The sequence below is a fragment of the Callithrix jacchus genome, chromosome 12, assembly GCF_049354715.1.
Source record: "Callithrix jacchus isolate 240 chromosome 12, calJac240_pri, whole genome shotgun sequence".
In the NCBI taxonomy this organism is placed as follows: domain Eukaryota; kingdom Metazoa; phylum Chordata; class Mammalia; order Primates; family Cebidae; genus Callithrix; species Callithrix jacchus.
The window spans coordinates 61,993,991-62,011,715 of NC_133513.1; the positions used below are offsets into that span (position 1 = coordinate 61,993,991).

The following is a 17,725-nucleotide window of genomic DNA, read 5'->3' on the forward strand; positions in this document are numbered from 1 at the left end:
CCTAAAGTGCTAGGATTACATACTTGAGCTACCACACTCGGTTCATAATGACATTTTCATGAGCTTGTCATCTGTATATCTTCTTCATGTCCTTTGCTCATTTTGGATTATATGCTTTGTAGTGTTGAGTTTTGAGAATTTTTAAAATGTGTATTCTACTACCAGCCCTTTAATGGATATGTGGTTGCAGCTTTTTTCTCTCACTCTATCACTTGCTTTTTATCCTCCTCACAGGGTCTTATGCAGAGCAAAAGGTGTTTGTTTTTCTTTTTTTTGAGACAGACTCTCATTGTGTCGCCCAGGCTGGAGTACAGTGGTGTGATCTCCATTCACTGCAACCTCTGCCTTCCAGGTTCAAGTGATTCTCCTGCCTCAGCCTCCCATGTAGCTGAAACTACAGGCACAAGCTACCATGCCCAGCTAATTTGTGTATTTTTAGTAGATATGGGGTTTCACTGTATTGGCCAGGCTGGTCTGAAACTCCTGACCTCAGGTGATCTGCGCACCTCAGCCTCCCAAAGTGCTGGGATTACAGGCGTGAGCCACTGCACCCAGCTGCAAAAGGTTTTTTTGAGGAAGTCCAGTATATAAACTTTTTTCTTTTGTAGATTATACTTGTGGTCTCAAGTCTAAGAACTGTGCCTAGCCCATCAGCCTCCCAAAGTGCTGGGATTACAGGCGTGAGCCACCACGGCCAGGGGTTTTCTCTTTTTGAGACAGCATCTTCCTCTGTCACTTAGGCTGGAGTGCAGTGGCATGATCTTGGCTCACTGTAACATCTACCTCCCAGGTTCAAGTGATTCTCTTTCTCTTTTTTTTTTGAGACAGAGTCTTGCTCTGCTGCCCAGGCTGCAGTGCAATGGTATGATCTTGGCTCACTGCAACCTCTGCCTCCTGGGTTCAAGCAATTCTCCTGCCTCAGCCTCCCAAGTCTCTGGGATTACAGGCACCTACCACCATGCCTGGCTAAATTTTGTATTTTTAGTAGAGACAGGGTTTCACCATATTGGCCAGGCTGATCTCAAACTCCTACCTCATGATCCACTTGCCTCAGTTTCCCAAGTAGCTGGGACTACTGGCGTGTACAACCATGCCTGGTTAATTTTTTATATTTTTAGTAGAAATGGGATTTCACTGTGTTAGCCAGACTGGTCTCAAACTCCTGACCTCAAGTGATTTGCCCTCCTTGGCCTCTTGAGCCACCACGCCCAGTCTGGTATTTTGCTTTTTGGTGGTTTTTTTTTTTTTTTGAGACAGGTCTCACTTTGTCATCGAGGCTGGAGTGCAGAGGCATGATCATGGCTCACTGCAGCCTTGACCTCCAGGTCTCAAGTGATCCTCCTGCCTCAGCACCCCTAAGTAGGTGGGACTACGGGTGTATGCCACCATGCTTAGCTTATTTTTGTATTTTTTGTAGAGACAGGTTTTCTCCATGTTTCTCAGGCTAGTCTCGAACTCCTGAGCCCCAGCAATTTGCCCACCTTGGCCTCCCAAAGTGTTGGGATTACAGGCATGAGCCATAGCCAGCCTAGTTATCCTGTTTTTTTCTATTTCTTCGCTGAGACTTTGCTTTTTGTTCATTTGATTCAAGTGTGTTCATAATCACTCATTAAAATGTTGTTACCATGGCTGCTTTAAAATCTTGATCAGATAGTTCTAAAATCTCTGTCATTTGTGGTGTTGGTATTTATAGATTGTCATCTTTTTCATTGAGTTTGAGATTTTCCTGGTTCTTATGATTGATTTTTAATTGAAACATGAGCATATTTTATTTTTATTGAAAACTTCTGTTTTAGCCAGCTTCCTTTCACACTGCCTCAGTAGGGGAAGAGGGTGTACTACCTCATTACTGCAAGGTGGGAGTCGAAGTGTGGGTTCCTCGCTCAGTCTTCTTTGACAGGGTGGAGGCTCCTCATTACCGCTGGGGTGTGCTGGATGGGGGTGAAAGTCTAGGCTCCCGATATGGTCCCCATTAACATTAGGGGTTGGTACCAGTTACCAGTCATCACAGATGAAAGACCTGACCCCCCCTACCTGGCTTTCTCTGACACCAGCCTGTGGGGCATGGGGCACCTTGTTAGCCTTGAGAAGGGTGGGGATCTACCCTCCTCAATGTTTGCTGCTGTCTGTGGTAGTGGGGCTGTACTTTTTTTTTCTGCGATATTTGGCTAGAGTGATTATTGTGTGAAAGTTTTCTGTCTGCTAGGCTTTCCCTTTCCTTTTCCTTCAGCTAGAGAGAGGAGACTTGGGTTGAAGCTGTTTTTAGTCAGCACCCATTGGTGTTCCTGGGTTGTGGCTCCCTCAGTTCCAAATCTGGAATCTATGAGGCAATACGAAAGCGCAGGGAATCAACTAGTGTGTTGTTTCTTTGGTCTTGAGCTCCCTAGCTGGTCTGCCTTCTCTCCACCTTTCAGAGTCTTCTTTTGTTTGTTTTATATATATAATGCATAGGGATTTTAGTTGTTGTTTGTGGAAAGAATAAGGAAAAGTACTCCTTCCCAGAAGTAATGTCCTGGTTGACACTAAACAAAACAAAAGAAACTTACTAACTTATTGCCTCTTGAATGTTTCAGATTTCCATTGGGAAATATCCAAATGTGAGCATTGTTCATAGTGTCTGGAAAATTTACTTATTTTTAATTTATAGAAAAAAAAATTTGCGTGCTATAAATATTTCAGAATTAAATCATATCAAAGGATTCCTGATGCCATAGAACAAAAACCTTTTACTGATCTTTTCATTTCAAAAATGAGAGAAACAACACTACATTTCTTTTACATATTAAATAACTGATTTGTTTTCCTTGTTTTTAGCTTATAGTTGCAACAACATGTATGGGAATAAACCATCCAATATTTTCCCGTAAAATTTTTGATTTTTGTATTGTGGATGAAGCCTCTCAAATTAGCCAACCAATTTGTCTGGGCCCCCTTTTTTTTTCACGGAGATTTGTGTTAGTGGGCGACCATCAGCAACTTCCTCCCCTGGTGCTAAATCATGAAGCAAGGTAGGCAGACATTTAAGTGTTAATTTTAAACCGGATTCTTTTTAAGGGACAGATTTAGTACACTGGTAAACCTGAATCTGATTTGTTAACAGAGCTCTTGGCATGAGTGAAAGCTTATTCAAGAGGCTGGAGCAGAATAAGAATGCTGTTGTACAGCTAACCGTGCAGTACAGAATGAACAGGTATTTGCAACAGTTAGTCAGGAGTGGTTTTCATGTTCGTTTCCGTGTACCAAAACTAAAATGATCTGTTGTAATTCCCTTAGTAAAATTATGTCCTTAAGTAATAAGCTGACCTATGAGGGCAAGCTGGAGTGTGGATCCGACAAAGTGGCCAATGCAGTGATAAACCTACCTCGCTTTAAAGATGTGAAGCTGGAACTGGAATTTTATGTTGACTATTCTGATAATCCTTGGCTGATGGGAGTATTTGAACCCAACAATCCTGTTTGTTTTCTTAATACAGACAAGGTAATAAAAATTTTCTCTTCAGTTTTTCTTATTTTGTCGTATTATTTAAGTTTCTCAGTTTGCATTAGCATATGCCCTGTTTAGAGTTTACCAGTTAAAAGGCAAAACTAATGTACTTCTTATACTTGAACCCAAAATAGCCTTTTCTTTCTTTATGTATTTTTTTTTTTTGAGACAGAGTCTCACTGTGTCACCCAGGCTGGAGTGCAGAGGTGTGATCTTGGCTCACTGCAACTTCCTCCTCCCAGATTCAAGCGAGTCTCCTGCATCAGCCTCCCAAGTAGCTAGGATTATAGGTGCCCACTACCACACCTGGCTAATTTTGTATTTTTAGTAGAGATGGGTTTCACCATGTTGGCCAGGCTGGTCTAGAACTCCTGGCCTCGAGTGATATGCCCTTTCCGGCTTCCCCAAGTGTTGGGATTACAGGCACGAGCCACTGCGCCTGGCCTTTCCCAAGGACTTTAAATGGCTTGATGCTTATTTTTGAGAACTAAGAATTAAGTTTTGACTCTATATTTCTACAGTTTGCTTTATGTAGTGTTCCTTAGCATTGAGTTGGAAGCCTTTACTTAAGTTCAAATAAAAATATGGTGATCTTCTGGACGTGGTGACTCATGCCTATAATCCTAGCACTTTGGGACGCCGAGGCAGAAGGATCACTTGAAGCCGGGAGTTGAAGTTCAGCCTGGGCAATCTAGTGAGAACTTGTTTGCAAAAAAATATATATATATTTAAAAAATTATCTTGGTGTGGCTGGGCATGGTGGCTCACGCCTGTAATCCCAGCACTTTAGGAGACCGTGGTGGGCAAATCATCATTTGAGTCTAGGAGTTCAAGACCAGCCCGACCAACATGGTGAAACTCCATCTCTGCTAAAAATACAAAAAAATACTAGCCGGGTATGGTGGTGCTTACCTGTAGCCTCAACTACTTAGGAGGCTGAGGCAGCAGAATCTCTTGAACCTAGGAGGTGGAGGTTGCAGTGAGCCAAGATCATGCCACTGCACTGCAGCCTGAGTGACTGAGCAAGACTCTGTCTCAAAAAAAAAAAAAAAATTACCTGGGCATGGCAGTGTGTACCTGCAGTCCTAGCTACTTAGGAGACTGAATAGGAGGATTGCTTAATTCCAGTTGTCAAAGCTGCTGTGAGCTGTGATTATACTACTGCAATCCAGCTTGGATAACAGCAAGGCCCTGTCTCAAGAAAATAAAATAAGAATATAGCAACCAATTATATGAGCATATTATTCTAAAATCATTGTCTCCTGTTATTAAGATGGATGGAGCTAGCTCTGCTACATGTCTGTGATGGAGTTTTCATCTCATAGATACTGCCCTTAGCAACTTGGGTTGAAGAATTTTATTGTATCTTAACACCTAGAGGCAGGCAGACTTTGGAAAACGATTCAGATAAACTGATTTCACAAATGACTGCTTTTATAAACTAGGATTCTAGCTTATTTATTGTAAGTTTTATTTATTTACTTCACCAATGATTGCTCAGATTCTTTATTTTTGCTACTTGGGTTTTCTCTTTTTTACCGTCAGGATTCCAAGTAAATTGCATTAAAAATAATCAAGGTTGCTTAGGGATGATGTAGGAGGAAAGTAGTATTTGAAGAGATGTATCAGGTATGGCAGCAGTTTTATCTGCTCCATTATTTGTTGTTTTTTTTTTTTTGAGACGGAGCTTCGCTGTTGTTACCCAGACTGGAGTGCAATGGCATGATCTCAGCTCCCCGCAACCTCAACCTCCTGGGTTCAAGCAATTCTTCTGCCTCAGCCTCCCGAGTAGCTGGGACTACAGGCGTGCACCACCGTGGCCAGCTAATTTTTGTATTTTTAGTAGGGATGGGGTTTCACCTTGTTGACCAGGATGGTCTCGATCTCTTGACCCCGTGATCCACCCACCTCGGCCTCCCAAAGTGCTGGGATTATAGGCGTGAGCCCCTCCATTATTTGTATAAAAGGGGACAAGAAAACGGAAAGAGCACAGATAATGAGACCCAGATCTAAGTTTGAATACTAGTGCCACAGTTTATTGTGAGGCCTTGGGCAAGTTACTTATTCTTTTCTACCTTTGATTCCTGTAAAATGGGGGATGACAAAGTAAAGTATATAAAGCTCAGTGTGTGATCAGCTTTTGTAGGTATTTTAGCCTCAATCGTAGGATGTTTAAGCTAGGTGGTCTCTGCTTGGCTTTCTGAAAGTGACTAATATTAATATAATTCATTTTTGTTGATTCTTTCACCTTCATCTTTAGACAAAGGTATTTTTCATCTCCAAATTGGTAGTACAGTCTTTATGGCCACTTACGTACTTAGAGTACTCTTTCCTTTATTGCATTATCAGCAAGCTGTATATTTTTCTACTTAGGTTCCAGCACCAGAGCAAGTTGAAAAAGGTGGTGTGAGCAATATAACAGAAGCCAAACTCATAGTTTTTCTAACCTCCATTTTTATTAAGGTAATTTAGATTTTTCAAGGCTAACAAATATTAAAGTGCAGAGAGTAATAGAATATTAGACTCTAAGAAGGTTATAATCTTGGCAGCTCTCCTTTAAGATAAGGGGATTGAAGCCTGGTTGTTTTTATTTTAAGAAATGTATCTCAGCTTCCTCTGATGGTAGAAATGTGTAAAAAAAAAAAAAGAAAGAAAGAAAGAAATGTATCTAAGCCATGTAATATTTTATAATGACATTTGGAATTTTCATTTAGGATAATAACTTTTTGTAATGTGAGCTAATTCTAATTGAGTCAATACTGTGATGTAGTGATGGGGGATTGGAAACTTTTCTGTAAAGAAATAGCAAAAGATGAAATGTATTTATTTGTACTGTTGTGTGTATGTGTGTGAGCACTGTTTTAGTGGCATATAAACCATTACTTGGCCATGAGACTCTAAAAATTAAGGGAGCAATGTCTAAGGAATTATTTCATCATGAGAAACATGGACAGATTTAGAGCAAATTCAGGAATTGTATTCAGTCTTTGAGATAGGAAAATCTGTTATAAACATCAGTTGGGCACATAATGGAAATGTTTAAGTATTAAATTCAGAAATGTTTAACTTCATCAAGATTTCTTTGTTTTAAATTGTATATTTTTCTATGTAGGCTGGATGCAATCCCTCTGATATTGGTATTATTGCACCATATAGGCAGCAGTTAAAGATCATCAATGATTTATTGGCACATTCTTCTGTTGGGATGGTCGAAGTTAATACAGTAGACAAATACCAAGGAAGAGACAAAAGTATTGTCCTAGTATCTTTTGTTAGAAGTAATAAGGATGGAACTGTAAGTTAATTATGTTTGCTACTGATTCATTTGGGGCATTTCTCTTTCAAAAATTGTGTGGCTGTGCACGGTGGCTCATGCCTGTCATCCCAGCACTTTGGGAGGCCAAGGCAAGTGGATCGCCTGAGGTCAGGAATTTAAGACCAGCCTGGCCAATGCGGCAAAACCCTGTTTCTACTGAAAATACAAAAAGTTAGTCGGGTGTGGTGGCAGGCGCCTATAATCCCAGCTATTTGGTAGGCTGAGGTAGGCGACTTGCTTGAACCTGGGAGGCAGAGGTTGCAGTAAGCCGAGATCGCGCCATTGCACTCCAGCCTGAGTGGCAGAGTGAGACTCTGTCTCAGAAAATATATATATATGGTTTAACATTGAGAACACATGGACACAGAGAGGGGAACTGCATACACCATGGCCCGTTAGGGTGGTGAGGGGAGGGAACTTAGAAGACAGGTCAATAGGTGCAGCAAACCACCATGGCACATTTATACTTATGTAACAACACTGCACATTCTGCAATGTATTCCATTTTTTTTAACATAAACTCAAGATTTTATTGTCTTCGTAAAAGAAAAGATGACACTTAGAACTGGATCACTTGGCCCTTTCTCTTATCTCCTCCCAGTTCAAAATGCTTACATCTTTTAATAGCCAGCATTCTCTTAGATCTGCAGTTGGGCTCGATGCACTCAAGCCTTAGCACAATCTTCTTTGTAGTTTTAGCCTTTTTCCGGAAAATTGGCTTAGTTTTGCCCACCATAGCCACTGCTTCCTGTCATAACACTGCTTTCCCTGGGCATACAGAGAATCCTTGCCCATCTTGTACTGTGTCACTTTGTGGGGTTGGTGCTTGCCACTCTTACAGAAAGTCCGGTGGGTTTTAGGAATGTTCACCATGTTTGCGTAAGTGCTACCAGCACAGAAAGAAAATATCTTACTTTTTTTTCTTTTTTTGAGACGGAGTTGTACTCTTGTTGCCCAAGCTACAGTGCAATGGTGCCATCTTGGCTCAATGCAACCTCCACCTCCCGGGTTCAGGCCATTCTCCTGCCTCAGCCTCCTGAGTAGCTGGGTCGCAGGTGCCTGCCAGCACACCTGGCTAATTTTGTATTTTTAGAAGAGATGGGGTTTTATCATGCTGGTCAGGCTGGTCTCAAACTCCTGACCTCAGGTGATCCAACTGTCTTGGTCTCCCAAAGCGCTGGAGTGCTGGTATTATAGGTGTGAGCCACTGTGCCCAGCCCTTTTTTTTTTTTTTTTTTTTTTTTATGGAGTCTTGCTCTGTCACCCAGGCTGGAGTGCAGTGACGCAATCTCAGCTTACTGCAACCTCTGCTTCCCAGGTTCAAGCGATTCTCCCGCCTTAGCCTCCTGAGTAGCAGGGACTACAGGCATGTGCCACCATACTGGGCTAATTTTTAAAAATATTTTTAGTAGAAACAGGGTTTCACCATGTTAACCAGGATGGTCTTTATCTCCTGACCTCATTATCTGCCTGTCTTGGCCTCCCAAAGTGCTGGGATTACAGGTGTGAGCCACTGCGCCCAGCCACATCTTACCATTTTAAGTGTATAGTTTGATAGTGTTAAATACATTCACAGTGTTGTTCAGTGGATCTCCGGAGCTTTTTCATTTTGAAATCTACAACTCTGTATTCATGAGTAACCACCCACTTCCCTCTTCCCCAGCCCTGTAATCACCATTCTACTTTCTGTCTCTGAATTTGACTAAGTACCTCATATAAGTAGAATCGTACAGTATTTATCTTTTAGTGACTAGCTTATTTCAGTTTGCCCGCTAGATTATCCTGTTTTAGCATGTGACAGGATTTCCTTCCTTTTTAAGACTGAATAATATTCCATTGTCTCTATATACCACATTTTTTATTTATCCATTTATCTGTCAGACGGAATGGTTGCTTCCGCCCCTTGGCTGTTGTATTTGAGGCCTCTTAAATATAACATCTTCCTTGTATACTTTCAAATTTATATATAATTCAGGGTTTTTTTTGTTTTTTGTTCTTTTTGAGACAGGATCTGTCACCCAGACTGGTGTGCAATGCACAATCTTGGCTCGCTGTAACATCCGCCTTCCTGGCTCAGTGATCCTCCCATCTCAGCCTCCTGGGTAGCTGGGACTACAGGCATGTGCCACCATACCCAGTTAATTTTTGTATGTTTTGTAGAGATGACATTTCACCATATTGGCCAGGCTGGTGGGCAACTCCCGAGCTCAAGCAATCCTCCCGCCTCGGTCTCCTTAAATGTTTTTTTTGTTTTTCTTATTTTTACCTCTCCTTAGTTCATTTTTCTCAACTGTATAATACATCCATACGGTTTGAAAATATACATAATAGGCCAGGCGTGGTGGCTCATGCCTGTAATCCAAGCACTTTGGAGGCTAAGGCGGGTGGATCACCTGAGGTCAGGAGTTCAAGATCAGCCTAACCAACATGGTGAAACCCTGTCTTAAAAAAACAAACAAAAACAAAAAGAAAATATACATAATAGCCGGGTGTAGTGGCTCACACCTGTAATCCCAGCACTTTAAGAGGCCGACAGCTGGTGGATCATGAGGTCCCAAGTTCGAGATCAGCTTAGCCAATATGGTAAAATCCTGTCTCTACTAAAAATACAAAAATTAATCAGGCGTGGTGGTGCTCACCTGTAGTCCCAGCTACTCAGGAGGCTGAGCCAGAAGAATCACTTGAACCCAGGATGGGGAAGTTTCAGTAAGCCGAGATCATGCCACTGCACTCGAGCCTGAGCAAGAGTGAGACTCTGTCTCAAAAAATAAGATAAAATTTAAATAAATAAAAATATATAAATATACATAATAAAAGGTTTCCTTTGTAGTCCATCCCTCATCTACTCAGTTCTTACCTCAGATAGTCTCCTTTTATTTATTTATTTATTTATTTTGAGGTAGTTTCCCTCTGTCACCCAGGCTGGAGTGTAGAGGCATGGTTATGGCCCACTGCATCCTTGACTTCCTAGGCTTAGGCAGCCCTGGCTCAGTGATTCTCCATCTCAGCCTCCTGAGTAGCTGTAACCACAGGTGCACACTACCATGTCTGGCTAATTTTTATACATTTTGTAGAAATGGGGTCTCGCTGTGTTGCCCAGGCTGGTCTTGAACTTCTGGTCTCCAGTGATCCTTCTGCCTTGGCTTCCCAAAGTGCTGGGATTACAGGTGTGAGCCACCACGCCTGGCCTCATTCTATTCTTTAATTTGCAAAGTTGTCTATTGTATAGGGATGTGTTATAATATATTTAACCATTCCTTTGAACTTGAATAATTGAAAATTATATTTCTTACAGGTTGGTGAACTCCTGAAAGATTGGCGACGTCTTAATGTTGCTATAACCAGAGCCAAACACAAACTGATTCTCCTGGGGTGCGTGCCCTCACTAAACTGCTATCCTCCTTTGGAGAAGCTACTTGATCATTTAAACTCAGAAAAATTAATATCCTTTTTGTTCTGTATATGGTCACATTTGATTGCACTGTTGTATTTATGTACTTGTATAAATGAAAGCTCTCACTATGTTGCCTAAACTGGTCTCGAGCTCATGGGCTCAAACGATCCTCCTGCCTAGGCCTCCCAAAGTGCTGGGATTACAGGTATGAGCCATGGCCCCTGGCCTATAACTTTTTTCAAATCCAGAACAAATGATTAGATTAAAATGGAGTGCTATTTCTTGTTGTATATATGATTTTTAAGATTTTTTTTTTCTCAATATAGGGCCTTGCTTTGTCACCCAGGCTGGAGTACAGTGATATGATCAGAGCTGACTGCAGCCTCAGTCTCCTAGGCTCAAGTGGTCTTCCCACCTCAGCCTCCCTAGTAGCTGGGACCACAGGTGCATGCCACTATGCTCAGCTAATTTTTGTATTTTTTTTGTAAAGACAGGGTTTCACCATGTTGCCCAAGCTGGTTTTGAACTCCTGGGCTCAAGTGATTCACTCACCTCCTCTCAAAGTGCTGGAATTACAGGTGTAAGCCACCGAACCCAGCCTTTTCTTTTTCCCCGAGAGATAGTACCTAACTCCTTCACTCAGTCTGGAGTGCAGTGGCAGGATCATGGCTCACTGCAGCCTTGACCTCCTGGAATCAATCCTCCCACCTTAGCCTTCATAATAGTTGGGACCACAGGCATGTACCACCACACCTGGCTATTTTGTTTTAAATATTTAATAGAGATGAGGTGATCTAGTGTACCTGGCCTTAAAATAGATCATTTTTAAAAAATGTGTATAAAGTTCTTAGGCTAAGATAAATAACTCTTATTGCTTAAGGTCATAGTTATTCATAGAATGCCATAAAGATCCTTATTTTTTTGTGGTTCTGTAAACCAAATTACAGAATGTTAAATAATAATGTCATATATGTATGCCATTCTGTATTGTGCTAAAGATTTCTTCCTTAATTTGTTTTACATCATTGATCTTCCATCAAGAGAACATGAAAGTCTTTGCCACATATTGGGTGATTTTCAAAGAAAATAAAGCACTATTTTCCTTGCCTTTTCATACTAGAGCAGTGTCTCCTCTAGCTAGTGCCTAAACAGAAAATTCTATCACCATACACAATTTAATGCAGTATTTATGTTTTTAAGCAGAGGTATACCCAAAACTGTGAAAAGTCTGAATTTATGGGTACTATACCTGCATTTTTGCCTGACCTAGAGAGTCTGATAAATTTTTACCAGCTTTGAAGATGGATTACTTTAGACTCTGAGCTTTAAACTTTTAAGTCAGACATTTCAGGACTAATTTGATTTCGTAGATATTATTGTAAGAACTTTATTTGAAAGACCGGATAAATGGATTTGATTTTTTTTTTATCATTGAAGCACAGTCTTGTGACGATGAGAACATAGGTGTGAGTCTTTTCTGTATTTTGAGGTCCCTAATCCAAAAGACGTTTTGTTAGAATTTTTTTCTGGTATCAGATGTATTTTCACTCTAAACCTAGTCTTTTAAGTTATGACATGAATTTATTACTTCCAGTTAATTTCCTATCCTCCCTTACTATCCCCCTTTTTATTTTCAGTATTCCATATTCTAGAGGAGATTTTTTTTAAATTTTGAGATGCAGTCTCACTGTGTCGCCAGACTGGAGTGCAGTGGTGCGATCTTGGCTCACTGCAATCTCTGCCTCCCGGGTTCAAGCAGTTCTCCTGCCTTAGCCTCCCAAGTAGCTGGGATTATAGGCGTACACCACCGAGTATGGTGTATTTTGTATTTTTAGTAGAGATGTGGTTTCACCATGTTGGCCGGGATGGTCTTTATCTCCTGACCTCAAGTGATTTGCCTGCCTCAGTCTCCCAAAGTGCTGGGATTACAGGCTTGAACCAACGCGTCTGGCCTCTAAAGTAGACTTTGACATTTTCAAAATAATAATTCTTACATTGTCTTTTGAGAACAAATTTTGTTTTCGGAATTGATAAATCTTAAACGTATATTCCTATTTTCACTTATGTTCATATGCCCCTATGTTTGGGGACATCACTCAGTTTTCCCTTTCTGTGTAAAGATGTTTTGTAAAACAAAATTGCCTCTAGGTGATTAATTATATGGTAACAGATTTGAACCTTTGTTAAAGATTTTAACATTTGTTAAAATCTGTTACCACAGATTTTTGGGGTAACATTCTTCTGGGGTTTGGAAATCTTCCATTTCTCTTGAGGGTTTTTTTTTTAATGAATGTTAAATATGTTAAAATTTTTGTTTCTACCTCATGTTTTTTTAAAATTAATTACTTGAAATTTTTATTTAATAAAATTTTAAACTAATGGATCTTACTGTGTCAATTATTATTATTTTTTTTATTTTTATTTTATTTTTTTTTTTTAATTTTTTATTGGATTATAGGTTTTGGGGTACATGAGCAGAGCATGCAAGACAGTTGCATAGGTACACACATGGCAGTGTGCTTTGCTTTTCTTCTCCCCTTCACCCACATTTGGCATTTCTCCCCAGGCTATCCCTCTTCACCTCCCCCTCCCACTGGCCCTCCCCTTTGCCCCCCAATAGACCCCAGTGTTAAAAATATGGAACGCTTCACGAATTTGCGTGTCATCCTTGCGCAGGGGCCATGCTAATCTTCTCTGTATCGTTCCAATTTTAGTATATGTGCTGCCGAAGCGAGCACCTGTGTCAATTATTATTAACACTGAGTAATAATTAAGCTCAGGGTTATCCAGCATGTCTTCTAATAGAGACAAGTGAAGGACTGATCATATTAGAAAGCTGAAACCAAGCAACATTGATATTATAAAGAGATTTATGAAGGGCTTGATCATGGAGAGGTTATAGATCAGATAGGACAAAAGGAAAAGGTTGCTGTGATGAGACTTAAATATTGGCTAGATACATACAATGAGAGTATAAATCAGGAAGGAATCTGATAGTAATTTCAGTTCCTGGGGATGAAATGAATAGGAAAGCCCTTTTATTTCACTACAGGTTCATATGGCCTGAAAAGTAAAGCTTCATAGAAGAGAGCTTAGGGATGTGTTCCATGTTTCCTTTCTTTTTTGGATCTGTCTTGCTGACAAGAATCTAGCCATTAAAGAGTTAGGAGGCTGGATGTGGTGGCTCATACTTGTAATCCCAGCACTTTGGGAGGCTGAGGTGGGTGGATCACCTGAGGTCAGGAGTTCAAGACTAGCTTCGCCAACATGATGAAACCCCATCTCTACTAATACAAAAAAATTAGCTGGGTGTGGTGGCACATGCCTGTAATACCACCTAGTTGGGAGGCTGAGGCAGGAGAATCACTTGAACCTGGTAGACAGAGGTTGCAGGCAACTAAGATTGCACCACTGTACTCCAGCCTGGGCGACAGAACGAGACTCTGTCTCAAAAAAACCGGTGGTTTACGCCTGTAATCTTAGCACTTTGGGAGGCTGAGGTGGGTGGATAACCTGAGGTCAGGAGTTCAAGACCAGCCTGGCCATCATGGTGAAACCCCATCTTTTTAAAAAAAAAAAAAAAAAAAAGGTTAGGATACCTCTGCTGTGTATAAGGTGCTGTAAGTTTGAGGCTTGGGGTAAGTTGGAGGTTAAACCCAGACCATGCCTTCAAGGGACTAATAGTGCATAGAGCACAAGGATGACATCCACGCTAAGGACTACAAACAGCAGTGACTTCTAATCACTAATGTTATTGAGTGCTCACTTTGTGCAGTTCAAGGTCAAGAGCACCACTAGCCCAGACAAGGCTTTCCTTGTATAAGTGTAAAGCCACTATCTGAAGACAATGGCTGTTCCAGTGGTCCCTTTCCTGAATCAGTTCAGAATTTCTGTCCCCCTCACCCGGACCTCCCTCTTGCTGCCGCCTCTGATTTCTTTCTTTTCTTTTCTTTTTTTTTTAAACAGAGACTTTTTACATAGTCTTTCTTAGACTCTGTCACCCAGGCTGGAGTGCAGTGGCGTGAGCTTGTCTCACTGCAACCTCTGCCTCCTGGGTTCAAGCAGTTCTCCTCTCAGCCTCCCAAGTAGCTGGGACTACTGGCGTACACCACCATTCCTGGCTAATTTTTTGTATTTTTAGTAGAGACGGGGTTACCATCTCTACTATATATCTCCTGACCTCATGATCCACCCACCTTGGCCTCCTGAAGTGTTGGGAGTACAGGCATGAGTCACCACGCCCTGCTGATTCCTTTCTCTTCTCCTTAAGGCAGGTTTTCCCCAGAGCTGCAAATTTGGTTTGATCCTCTTTTTTCTCCTTGGACAGTCATTGGCTTCACCTATCACCCATGTGTGCTGAGACTAGCTTGGTTGTGGAGATCCCTACCCAGGCAGCACTGAAGGAATTAAGAGTTAGACATAAAGATAGAGTGCAAAGTAGGAATTAGGGGGCTAACAGCATTTTGAACTGAGCCCAGAGCATACTTTGACCCACATATATATTTTTTTGTGAATAAGTGATTATTTTTAATGAGCAGGTGTTTTCTGGTTTTTTATAGAATAAAGATAAACTAGGCAGGCAGCTAGTGCTTGTTTACTGCTAATTAAAGACAAACTAGAAAGCATTTTTTACTAGGGACCAACGGGGGCTAAGTTACTCATTTTGTGTTTAAAGAACTGGTTTAATTAGTGCATGTCCTGTATATAGTTTACTATTTTAGAACACCCTGAGCAGTTTTTTGCATGAGGACGGCTTGGTGTTTTTTTGCCATTGTTTTTAGTAAACAATATAATCCATTACACACGTTAAGATTTGTTCTTATTATATGAGGCTGTTTATTAAACCTGTACTATACCCTGTCTTCCAAGTTCTAGTTATATATATAACTGCCTTCCAGCCAATGCCTTCATAATGTTCTGTGAACATTTTAGACTTAGTACAAACAAATTGGAGATTTCCATCTTCATTTAATGACTTCCTTCTGTGATCCCTATTTCTGTAAATGACATTATCTTCTCACAGTTCTCTGAGCTTAAAAGTCTTGGCAAAATTTTTCTTTCTTTAAAACATTTTTGGGCCTGACAGTGGCTCACGCTTGTAATCCCAGCACTTTGGGAGGCTAAGGCGAGTGGATCACCTGAGGTCAGGAATTTGAGACTAGCCTAACCTAGATCAACATGGTGAAACCCCGTTTCTACTAAATATACAAAAATTAGCTGGGCATGGTGGCATGTGCCTATAATCCCAGCTACTCCGGAGTCTGAGGCAGGAGAACTGCTTGAACCCAAGAAGCATAGGTTGCAGTAAGCTGAGATCCCATGATTTCACTCCAGCCTAGGCAAAAGAGGGAAACTCTCAAAAACAAAAAAAAACACACCATTTTTTCCCCTTCTACTTACAGAACAGTACATGATTTTAGTAAGCATTTCAGACACTACATATTTTAGAAAGTGAAATTTGTATACAAAATTAGCCAGGCATGCTGGCATATGCCTGTAATCCCAGCTACTAGAAAGGCTGAGGCAGGAGAATCTCTTGAACCCAGGAGGCAGAGGTTGTGGTGAACCGAGATCACACCATTGCACCCCAACCTGGGCTACAAGAGCAAAACTCCATAACAAAAAAGAAAAAAAATTTCTTTGTAATCTTATTCTTTTTTTCTTTCTATTTTTTTTTTTTTTTTTTTTTGAGATGGAGTTTCGCTCTTGTTACCCAGACTGGAGTGCAGTGGCATGATCTTGGCCTCTGCCTCCTGGGTTCAAGCAATTCTCCTGCCTCAGCCTCCCGAGTAGCTGGGACTACAGGCGCGTCCCACCATGCCCAGCTAATTTTTCTTTTCTTTTCTTTTTGAGACGGAGTTTCGCTCTCGTTACCCAGGCTGGTGTGCAATGGCGTGATCTCTGCTCACCGCAACCTCTGCCTCCTGGGTTCAGGCAATTCTCCTGCCTCAGCCTCCTGAGTAGCTGGGATTACAGGCACGCGCCACCATGCCCAGCTAATTTTTTGTATTTTTAGTAGAGATGGGGTTTCACCATGTTGACCAGGATGGTCTCGACTTCTTGACCTCGTGATCCACCCACCTCGGCCTCCCAAAGTGCTGGGATTACAGGCGTGAGCCACCGTGCCCGGCCCTCTAATCTTATTCTTTATGTAGTTTGGTCTATGATGATCTGGACTAGTACTGAAATCAAAATTACCACACCCACGATAAAAAATTTATCATCATGACTCAATGTAGATTTGTCATGCACATGTAGATTTGTGTATGCATATGTATCTGAAATAATACTGTCATAAAACAATATTTACCCTTTCTATATGTCATATACCCTGATATATTCCACTCTATTCCATTAAAAACAAAGCATGGTTGGGCGCAGTGGCTCACCCCTGTAATCCCAGCACTTTGCAAGGTTGACGTGGGTGGATCACTTGAGGTCAGGAGTTTGAGACCAGTCTTGCCAACATGGTAAAACCCTGTCTCAACTAAAAATTGAAAAGTTAGCTGGGTGTGGTGGTGCCTGCCTGTAATCCCAGCTACTCAAGAGGCTGAGGCATGAGAATCGCTTGAACCCAGGAGGTGGAGGTTGCAATAAGCCAAGATCATGTTGTTGTACTCCAATCTGGGTGATAGAGCGAGATTCTGTCTCAAAATAAATAAAAACAAAGCTGATTGCAACCTGTTAAAACTGCTTTCATGTCTCACTAGTAGGTTGGAACCCACGGTTTATAATAGTGATTATTCTTTAATGCTTGTTTGTTGTAACTGTACAAAACTATTTTTACTGTTCCTGTGCATGCCTATTCTGTTTCCCATTTGATGTACTCTCTATCTAGATTTGTCTGTCCCTCCTTTACCATACAGGCATCTCTACCCACTTGGAAAGACTTTAAGATGCCACCTTCCCCAAAAGCCTTTTCTGATTTTTCTCCCAGCCACAGAATTATCTTCATCTTTATACAGTACTGGAACAGCACCTGCACAGAGGTTCATAGCATTTACTGCTTTTTTGTTGTTGTTATGGAGTCTCACTCTGTCGCTCAGGCTGGAGTGCAGTGGTGCCATCTTGGCTAACTGTAACCTCTGCCTCCCGGTTTCAAGCGATTCTTCTGCCTCAGCCTCCGGAGTAGCTGGGACCACAGGCGTGTGCCACCATGCCTGGCTAATTTTTTTATTTTTAGTAGAGATGGGGTTTCACCATGTTAGCCAGGATGGTCTCAATCTCCTGACCTCAGGTGGTCTGCCTGCCCCGGCCTCCCAAAATGCTGGGATTACAGGCGTGAGCCACTGCACCCAGCCTTTTCTTTTTTTGTTTGTTTTTAAGAGACAAAGTCTAACTCTGTTGGCCAGGATAGAGTCTAACTCTGTTGGCCAGGATAGAATGCATGGCACAATCATAGCTCACTGCAACCTCAAACTCCTGGCCTCAAGCAGTCTCTGTCACAGCCTGCTGAGTAGCAAGGGCTACAGGTGCATGCTTCTACACCCAGCTAACTAAAAAAAATTTTTTTTAGTAGAAACAGGGTCTT

The 17,725-nt window shown here is 41.4% G+C and overlaps 1 protein-coding gene, 1 non-coding gene and 1 pseudogene across 6 annotated transcripts in view; 1 reads left to right on the top strand and 2 right to left on the bottom strand.

Annotated features, from left to right (window-relative positions):
* DNA2 (DNA replication helicase/nuclease 2) overlaps positions 1-12,577 on the top strand; it is a 53,979-nt gene extending 41,402 nt beyond the window's left edge. For 3 of the 5 annotated variants that reach the window (XM_009009829.5, XM_078345768.1, XM_078345770.1), the window contains 7 exons: positions 2,815-3,008; positions 3,101-3,190; positions 3,274-3,478; positions 5,858-5,947; positions 6,597-6,779; positions 10,096-10,242; positions 11,216-12,577. In XM_009009829.5, coding sequence (XP_009008077.2) covers positions 2,815-3,008; positions 3,101-3,190; positions 3,274-3,478; positions 5,858-5,947; positions 6,597-6,779; positions 10,096-10,242; positions 11,216-11,284 — 978 coding nt within the window. In that variant the 3' untranslated portion in view covers positions 11,285-12,577. The remainder of the gene's footprint in view (positions 1-2,814; positions 3,009-3,100; positions 3,191-3,273; positions 3,479-5,857; positions 5,948-6,596; positions 6,780-10,095; positions 10,243-11,215) is intronic. The other 2 variants (XM_078345767.1, XM_078345769.1) reach the window with 2 other exon arrangements.
* LOC103796716 (large ribosomal subunit protein eL42-like) lies at positions 7,360-7,750 on the bottom strand (annotated as a pseudogene).
* A 248-nt stretch (positions 12,578-12,825) lies between the features above and the next one.
* LOC118146463 (U6 spliceosomal RNA) lies at positions 12,826-12,932 on the bottom strand. Its single transcript, XR_004732325.1, has one exon. It is a non-coding gene; the product is annotated as a U6 spliceosomal RNA (small nuclear RNA).
* Positions 12,933-17,725: the final 4,793 nt, after the last annotated feature.